Here is a 9,674-nt window from a genome sequence, read left to right as displayed (position 1 = left end):
CTTCGATAACGCTCTTCCGTTATTAATGTGGGAACATCGTATCCGGCTCGTCGAGATTCTGCTTTTCCTACTGGAAAAAGCATAATAAAAGCGATTAATCGTTATATAATTTACTTCGAAAAACTTAACATTAAATCATACCTGAAATAGAACTCTTTCCTTCATTTAATCTGAGTCTCGCTTCCGCGCCCGGACCATAATTCAATTTAGGTTCTTCCAACTTAGTTGGTGTAGGTAACGATTTGTCTGTATCCGTAATTACTGTTAATTTCTTAAAAACGCCTCTACCAAAATAATCGGCCACTAAAGAAAATGGATCTTCCGCTCGATCGAGAAGACTGTGGAATGTTTCGTGTAAATCTCTCGACTGTTCTTGCGCTCTTATAATATCCAGCAATTTCTTATTATTTGGCAAGCACGCTGGACATTCGTTTTCATTTTCCGAAAAGCTTTGAAAGCAACTGTCAGAAAAAAAAGGAAATAAATCGAAACAAATTACATGACAGAAAGTTTATATACAAACGATAAAAATAATTAGGAAAGCTTACTGTTGATGATATGAATGTTGACACATGAAATGCACAGACGGTAATTCTAACTGATGATGGCACGCGCTACATCGCGATCCTTGAAAGATTATCGTGCTATTCTTTATTGCCTCTATTTGTTCCCGTAATTTAAGAGTATCAGCTCTGTATTTTTGTGTTAATTCCGTATCAGCTTGAGTCTGTTCGTTTTCCGTTCGTAATACACTGCATAAATAACTTCTAACATCTCCCAATGTACAAGTTAGTGATGTGGAAATTGCATCAATAACCATTAAAGGAGACAACAATCTTTCTTGAGCTGCACAAACAATAGTCGAAACAATAGTTTCGAATCATTGTGATTGAATATAACTAATATATATTCAGAAAATATTCACCGATATAAGCTAATATATCCGCGAGAAGTTTCGTCGGTGCGTCCTTGTTTTTAGCTACACTCCACAAGGCTTGTACCCACAAATTAGGATCTTGATGACCAAATCTCTTGCAGGTGGCAAGTACTTGTTCGCTGTCTCCCTCGCGTAAATGAAATCTTAATATTTCTTGGTATCTAAAATGATATCAAGATGTCTCTATACGATGTTTTTTTATGTGATATAATTTCTCGTAATGTAATATATGACAGTGAGACTTACAGTTTGCTCTCCTCGTAAAGGAAAAGCAATCCTTTCCTGAAATTATGCTGATGGCAAAGTATTAATATTTGGTCTTTATCATAATGAGCTTCGGAATTCTGCAGAAGTCGTACAATTTTCTGTTCATATTGTATTTTAGCTACATCATTATCTAAAGCCGACCAAACGTGCAAATAATGTTCCACTAATGTATTGTAAACAAGTGTACTCCACCTACAAGAAATATAAGAAAAGACAGAGTTAACTTTATGATATCTATGTCTTTTTTATGAGATATTGTTACCTTGTATCTGATTTAACTAAATGCTCCAAGAACTCTACGAGTCGTTCAGAATTATTTAGAAACAAATGAATAAAATCTTCTGGATTGGCTTTATCGATACGTTGCTCTGTATAGCCATTTAATGCTTCCTACAGAAAGAAGATAACAAAGTGAGTATACATTTCTACCTTTCAATTTCTCCTTATATAATAATTTAATTTAATTAATTAAAACCAATAGAAGAATATAAGAGGGAGATCTGTACATATACCTGATCTACAAGAGGTTTATCAGAAGGTTTATAATTTGTGCATAAAGTTTTTAAAAATTGTGTAGATTCATTTGGCACATTTTCTATTAAAATATTTCCATATTTCTTCATGTTAGCTTCTGCCTAAAAAAGTTTCGAAACGTTTCTCAATATAGATGTGTATCTACTTTTATAGAAATATACACATACATACATATATAGATATAGTAATACCTCTTCGAATTCTAAAGTTGCTATGTATTCCAATGCCTTTTTGTATTCACGTTTGTCTTCGATTTGAATACGAAGATACCATTCGTGCTTACCATGTTTCTGCGCGAGTAATAAAGCGTCCTCCGGCGATGCTTGGCGACAAACTTTAATCGCTATTTCTACGTCGAAATCAACCTCACGATCTTTCGTCTAAAATATGCATGACAAAGTAATGTGAATATATCTATATATATAATACCATATTTTCAAACATATCACATATTTTAACAAACATTTGAGTTTGCACAAAGACTTACCATAATGAATTCTTTTAATTTATCGGTATGATTAAGTTTAGTATAACAATTTAACAATAAAGTAGTATGATCTTCGGTTGCTTGTCCATTTTTATGCAGAGCTTGCAAGTACGTCGTCAAATTATCGATATGTTGAGAATCTAAGAATTTTCTTATCACATAAGATGGTTCTAATTTGCCAATTGTCTTTATGTATTGTTCTATAGCGCCATTATGATCCCCCTTAGAATATAAATGATCTCCATATTGACGAAAAATATCTATGAGACCTTCCGCATCATATTGCTGATTTTTAGCTATTCTGCAATAAAATATATACAACACGTCATGTTGTTAAAAGTTGTTGTCTTAACAGTTTAATCTCTCATTGCAATTATATATTCGATATACCTTATAGAAACATCGTACAAATTTTTTTTAAAAAGCAGTGCTAATTTCGATTGCAAATCTTTCTCATCCAAATGATACAACTTGTTGTCTCCACTAAGTATAAAAAATCCACCCCATTCAGACAGTACTGCTTGGACAGATACCATAGGCGCGGAGAATACGATAAACTTGTTTTGGATATCAAGCACAGTAATAATATGCTTATCGACACCAGGAGGTATTGGTTCTATTGTGCTGTAAAAATTTAATATATTTACATTATAACATAATTGTAAATAAACTATAAATAATAAACGTGCTTCTATCGATTACTTAGGTTTGGCGGATATAGTCGTTGTCGTTCTCGGAACGTTTGCCGCTTCTTTTGCTACTATCACTAAATATGTTCTGAACCATTCTAACATTATCTTTTGACCTTCTACTGCATAACATGGACCTCTACCATCTGGTGTGTAACAATAAATAGCCTGAAAATTTTATAATTAAATAGTTTTTTTTTTTATTTATGTATATAATTGAAAACACGAACATAAAACTATGTGCGACTTACATCATTACGTCCGATCATAAAATGGCTGTCTTGCATAGATTCAGCGAGCACGCTGCATTTTCGCGAGCAACCCATAGTATCCAAAGTAGATTTAAATTCTTTATCCTTAACAGTAATATTATACAAAAACACGCTGTTCTGCGTAGCAACGAACATATGCGTCTGTTTACCGGTCGCTCTTATTGCAAGGCCAGTAATAGATAAATTGGCATCCTTCAGGACCTTTATTTTATTTTTTCTCTCTCGAGTCAAATCACCTCTGAAAATGGAAAATTTGAATATAGAAAAAGCTATTCTTGCTGTATAGTTTATATAATATTATATTACAATATAAGATATATAATAAAGTAATAAATATATATTTTGAAGAAATAGAACTTTGATATTGATAATAGTTTGATGAAATAAAAAAAAGAATATATTCTATTTACCTATACAGCATAATAGAACCATCTCCAAATCCAATAGCCATCAATGTAAGACTAGTATGGACACATAGAGCTGTTGCTGGAACTGCTCGGTAACTAGGTATAGCTCTGCTTATCCGAACACATGTTGGATTACCTTGCTTATCTGGTTTGGCCAAATTCCAAACCTTTATAGTAGGATTGCATCCAGCCTCATCCTCCTGTTAATGCATTATATAAAATAATTAATCATAAAATCTGATTAAATGAATACTTCTTGCAAGAAATGATCGTAGTGTGGCATTCTTACACCAATAGTAAACAGAAAAGTAGAAAAGACTTACCATAATGAATTCTTTTAATTTATCGGTATGATTAAGTTTAGTATAACAATTTAACAATAAAGTAGTATGATCTTCGGTTGCTTGTCCATTTTTATGCAGAGCTTGCAAGTACGTCGTCAAATTATCGATATGTTGAGAATCTAAGAATTTTCTTATCACATAAGATGGTTCTAATTTGCCAATTGTCTTTATGTATTGTTCTATAGCGCCATTATGATCCCCCTTAGAATATAAATGATCTCCATATTGACGAAAAATATCTATGAGACCTTCCGCATCATATTGCTGATTTTTAGCTATTCTGCAATAAAATATATACAACACGTCATGTTGTTAAAAGTTGTTGTCTTAACGGTTTAATCTCTCATTGCAATTATATATTCAATATACCTTATAGAAACATCGTACAAATTTTTTTTAAAAAGCAGTGCTAATTTCGATTGCAAATCTTTCTCATCCAAATGATACAACTTGTTGTCTCCACTAAGTATAAAAAATCCACCCCATTCAGACAGTACTGCTTGGACAGATACCATAGGCGCGGAGAATACGATAAACTTGTTTTGGATATCAAGCACAGTAATAATATGCTTATCGACACCAGGAGGTATTGGTTCTATTGTGCTGTAAAAATTTAATATATTTACATTATAACATAATTGTAAATAAACTATAAATAATAAACGTGCTTCTATCGATTACTTAGGTTTGGCGGATATAGTCGTTGTCGTTCTCGGAACGTTTGCCGCTTCTTTTGCTACTATCACTAAATATGTTCTGAACCATTCTAACATTATCTTTTGACCTTCTACTGCATAACATGGACCTCTACCATCTGGTGTGTAACAATAAATAGCCTGAAAATTTTATAATTAAATAGTTTTTTTTTTTATTTATGTATATAATTGAAAACACGAACATAAAACTATGTGCGACTTACATCATTACGTCCGATCATAAAATGGCTGTCTTGCATAGATTCAGCGAGCACGCTGCATTTTCGCGAGCAACCCATAGTATCCAAAGTAGATTTAAATTCTTTATCCTTAACAGTAATATTATACAAAAACACGCTGTTCTGCGTAGCAACGAACATATGCGTCTGTTTACCGGTCGCTCTTATTGCAAGGCCAGTAATAGATAAATTGGCATCCTTCAGGACCTTTATTTTATTTTTTCTCTCTCGAGTCAAATCACCTCTGAAAATGGAAAATTTGAATATAGAAAAAGCTATTCTTGCTGTATAGTTTATATAATATTATATTACAATATAAGATATATAATAAAGTAATAAATATATATTTTGAAGAAATAGAACTTTGATATTGATAATAGTTTGATGAAATAAAAAAAAGAATATATTCTATTTACCTATACAGCATAATAGAACCATCTCCAAATCCAATAGCCATCAATGTAAGACTAGTATGGACACATAGAGCTGTTGCTGGAACTGCTCGGTAACTAGGTATAGCTCTGCTTATCCGAACACATGTTGGATTACCTTGCTTATCTGGTTTGGCCAAATTCCAAACCTTTATAGTAGGATTGCATCCAGCCTCATCCTCCTGTTAATGCATTATATAAAATAATTAATCATAAAATCTGATTAAGGGAATACTTCTTGCAAGAAATGATCGTAGTGTGGCATTCTTACACCAATAGTAAACAGAAAAGTAGAATGTTGAACTTGTTGCGCCAACACTAGTGTAATTTCATAAGCTCGAAACGTTGTAATCTCATATGCCCTGTTTATTAAGTGTACGCTGCCTGTATTATCCCCGAATACAAGATTGCCATTGCCACTGGTAGCTGCGGCAACTTGTGCATCCTGTATATGAGAAATTATCAATTAGGATAAGAGAGCCTCTTTCTTCCACACTGTGGAAGGGTAAATATGCTTAATTTATATTATAGTATATGAAAAAATCATCTTACTCCGAATGCGGCAGCGATTTTTCCTGCATCAACTTCCTTTTTCAAGTCAAAGAAATTAAAGCGTCTCCACTAAAAAGATAATAACGCGTCGAAAACTTTAGGTTATATTCAGCGTCGAAAAAGAAACGATAGTTGTGAAGATACGTCGAGAAAGAAACTATAAATCAAGATAAATTACAAGCGAGTCATCTAACAAACCTCTAGAAATGCCATGATAATTTTAAAACGATATTTATTTATACATATATACTTGGAGAAAATTATATTCTCGGCGAGATTTATTTTTTTGACAGCGACGCGTACAATTGATCCGTCACACGCGTCCGCTGTCTTCTACTTCTATCAGCTGTTCGCAATGACACATCAAGCTTCGCGCATGCGCGTGAATTTTTCGTAAATAATATACTCTCACGCAAGATGGCAGCACCAGATCGATTGAACAAGTGCGCTCCTAACGGCGGAATAAGAAAGTACTTTTCATTTTCGAATTTAGTCAGTTAAAATAAGTGCGCGTGATAATTATCAATTATTTTTATATTTACGTATTAAAGTGATACAAATAAGAGTAACAGTTAAAAGTTTTCAATAAAGTGGTCAAGTATGTTGAAGAAAGAAGCGAAGCATCTTCAGTGGGTGCAGGCAGAAAGACGATATGAGACGATTGTGCGCACACGTATCGTTACCTTTATATTTCCATTTATGTCTCTCTCTCCCTATATATGTATAGCTGAAGATTTCATGTGTTATATTTTAATCATGATCATATCTTTCACAATGGACGTTTCTGGAGTCGTTAAACTTGCTGAGTGAATCTAATATGCCTATATATATTTTTCGATAAAAAAGATTTGTAACTTTCCATTACATTTTTTCATTTAAAAAATTCTTTGTAATTTCCTCTTGCTTGACATAGGTCGGTATCTTTCTTTTTATTTAGAATGTTATATATATGAAATCTTAGATTACTCACGCGCATCGAGAGTCCTCGATTCGTAGATATAAACGGGAATTATGATGAAACTCTGAAACAACACTTATATTTCGTTTACAAGCCGCGAAGTGGCCGATCCGATCCGATCTCGTGATTCAATCGCTCGTGACGCGCTCGATTAAATCAGGTGACACAGGGTTACAAAAGACCGCGAACGAAACGGCACGTCAATGCAATGCTACCAGGTACGCGACAATCCTTGTCCTTCATCGCGCGAGAGACAAGGAGGAGGAGAGAGAATTGCCGCTCTCCTCCCCGCACAAAAATTCCATTGCAATGACATTCCACCTCGTACGCTCTCGCATCGGGTAAGACGTAAGTTCTGTTATATTTGTTAAAAAGGACGAACAATTAATGTGTGTGTGTGTGTGTGTGTGTGTGTGTGTGTGGAGTGTGTTTCGATGTTTTGGGGCGGGTGTGTTGCTTTACAGAGCTGTGTGCGGGACGTAGATTCGAGAAATAGTCGTAAAATCTTTGAAAATCGGACGTCGGTCGACGATCGCGAGAGATCCGCGACAATGATTACACAGCTAGACGTTCTGAACAAGCTCTGCGAGGGACGAGGGGACTGTCTCACTTTAATATTAAAACAACGAGCGAAGCAATACGATACAAAAATCAGATCGATAATTGACAAAACAGAGCTTTAAACATTCTTCGGCATTCCTTCGTAAAATCGTTGGTCGTGCTCCTTGTTTCGCATATGTCTACCGCACGCTTAACACTAAATTATTACTTTGATCGTGACACGTCGAGTCGGAGCCTTTATTTACAATCGATTTTAAACGATACATCGCCTTAATAAAACTTAGAATCAGGTGATCGCTTTTGGTACAAAATTTGCGATAGAAAAATCCATCTCTCTCTCTCTTTCTCTTGCGCAGAAGTATCTCTCGTGCTCTCCGAATGGAACAAAACAGACAGCTCCTTCTTCTCGCGCGAATTTTGTGAGAGTTCCTCCGATTTTCAAATTCTTGTTGATGAAATAGCGCGAAAATCGTATGTCCATAATGTAATATCCTTCGGATTATTCTCTTTCTCGATTCTATTCGTACGGAGAAATATAGCAAAGTCGGAATAGCTAAATGTTTGCCATCGATCGTTAGCGTAATTAATTAATTACTCCGAAATCAGAATAATCGATGCTGCTTTGCGACTTGGAAATAGATACAAGAGGATAGTATGTAAATCCGAACGTAGAATTATTATTTTAATTAATAATATATTATTCATATTTTTTCTCTCTCTTTAAATTTTTAAAATTTTTTAAGTGCTTTACACAGTTAGTTTTAAATATTTTCTAGATTTGGATATACTTTCTACTTCTTTTATTAAGATAGAGAATTGAAATATCTTTTTTACTCCACACACCAATTCCGAAATAATATTGTGCTTGATTCAATTTTGAGATATAGAATAATCACGAGAGAGAGAAGAAAAATCAAATTGATGCGAGATCGATTCGAATATGAGCGACATACGAGTTTCACGCTACAAACACAGAGCAACGAGCTCCATCACGCCATCGTTTGTACATACGTATCGTGCTCGCGTTAAAAAGGACTCTCTATAGACGTAAAAACTACGTGAGATTCGGAAAAACGCAGGACATCCCGTTCTCGTCCCTTGAGAGATCTCGATCATCGAAATCTCGATTTATTTTATTCCGGTTCGTGCAACGACACGATCATTTAACTCTTTGTCGGACGATGATTATCGACGACAATCATATTTTTGGATAAGCATTCCGCTCGTATTACAGGATAGCAATCAGGGTTCGAATAATTTTTTAAGTCACAGATATTTTTTTTCTAGAAATTGTGCGTGACCGCCGTACAAAGAGTTAAACGGTAGATTAGCGCGCTCGTGTGCAGTGTACTTTAGTCCGCTATATTCTAGTACGATAGACGTGTAGCTGGCTGCGACGCGATATACGAAGAAAATCATCCCCCTTACATGTAATATGCCTTTTCAATTATATCGTCTGCGGAGCGTTGTAAAGTTCCCCTCGGCAACAGTTCTCGAAAAAATGTCGCTACGAGTTTGTAGGTCCATTCTTTTTAGTTACCCTTTCTGTACACTTTCCGTTTTCCCATTTTTTCTCTCTCTCTCTCTTTCTCTCTCTTTCTAAAGCATCTGATCCTGTGCTTTATTTTAAGTACAGAAAAAGTACAAATAAAGAAAACACAGCTCGTTTCGTAAAGGCGAAAGGTACAGTGAAAATCGATAGTTACATTCTTTTGCCCTTTGCGATCTGAGAGAATTAAAAACATTTGAGATTTATTGAAAACATTTCGATCAGCATTGCATTATACCTGCGCGTCCGGTGGAATAAAAAAACTGTACGTATTATCGAGGCGCATTTAGAACGCAGTCGTCCCATTTCGCTTTTCGTCTCACATTTTGCGTTACAAATTTATTTATCCTGGATCTCATTTAGATAAATATAACGCGACGATCGGACATTTTAGCAGCATTAACGAGATTACCAGCCGAATTTATACAAAAGTATTAAACGATAAAATTGACAGTTTTGATAAAGAGATCAATTTTCTATTTCAAAATATGTAATTATCGCAAAGTAAAAGACTCGACGTAAAGTCAAATCACTTTGCGCTCCTTTCTTTTTGCTTACACGAAATTCCCAAATCGCCAATATTCGTCGCTTTCGCATTTTTGAAAAAAAAAACACTTGTCGTCGCTTGCCGGATAACTTGCTGCAAATTGCAATTAAACGAGGAGAGTAAGCGGAAGAGATGGATGCGTACGGAACGAATATCAAGAGATGTGTAACTTTAGGAGAGAGAGAGCACGGGGCGGGTTGGGAGG

At 34.8% G+C, this 9,674-nt stretch overlaps 1 protein-coding gene across 2 annotated transcripts in view; it reads right to left on the bottom strand.

Moving 5' to 3' along the window:
• LOC115238419 (vacuolar protein sorting-associated protein 11 homolog) overlaps positions 1 to 6,212 on the bottom strand; it is a 9,731-nt gene extending 3,519 nt beyond the window's left edge. The window contains exons 1-16 of one of the 2 annotated variants that reach the window (XM_029812208.1): positions 6,053 to 6,212; positions 5,855 to 5,923; positions 5,574 to 5,747; positions 5,288 to 5,484; positions 4,857 to 5,115; positions 4,619 to 4,773; positions 4,307 to 4,540; positions 3,917 to 4,217; positions 1,930 to 2,118; positions 1,717 to 1,839; positions 1,467 to 1,594; positions 1,184 to 1,396; positions 926 to 1,098; positions 549 to 846; positions 142 to 461; positions 17 to 70 (exon numbers count right to left, since the gene is read on the bottom strand). In XM_029812208.1, coding sequence (XP_029668068.1) covers positions 17 to 70; positions 142 to 461; positions 549 to 846; positions 926 to 1,098; positions 1,184 to 1,396; positions 1,467 to 1,594; positions 1,717 to 1,839; positions 1,930 to 2,118; positions 3,917 to 4,217; positions 4,307 to 4,540; positions 4,619 to 4,773; positions 4,857 to 5,115; positions 5,288 to 5,484; positions 5,574 to 5,747; positions 5,855 to 5,923; positions 6,053 to 6,067 — 2,902 coding nt within the window. In that variant the 5' untranslated portion in view covers positions 6,068 to 6,212. The remainder of the gene's footprint in view (positions 1 to 16; positions 71 to 141; positions 462 to 548; positions 847 to 925; positions 1,099 to 1,183; positions 1,397 to 1,466; positions 1,595 to 1,716; positions 1,840 to 1,929; positions 2,119 to 3,916; positions 4,218 to 4,306; positions 4,541 to 4,618; positions 4,774 to 4,856; positions 5,116 to 5,287; positions 5,485 to 5,573; positions 5,748 to 5,854; positions 5,924 to 6,052) is intronic. The other variant, XM_029812209.1, reaches the window with a different exon arrangement.
• Positions 6,213 to 9,674: the final 3,462 nt, after the last annotated feature.

This window comes from Formica exsecta, unplaced genomic scaffold (genome assembly GCF_003651465.1).
Source record: "Formica exsecta isolate Colony F162 unplaced genomic scaffold, ASM365146v1 scaffold337, whole genome shotgun sequence".
Classification (NCBI taxonomy): Eukaryota; Metazoa; Arthropoda; class Insecta; order Hymenoptera; family Formicidae; genus Formica; species Formica exsecta.
The sequence above is the reverse complement of the archived record's forward strand: the minus strand, read 5'-3'. Positions and strand labels throughout refer to the sequence as shown.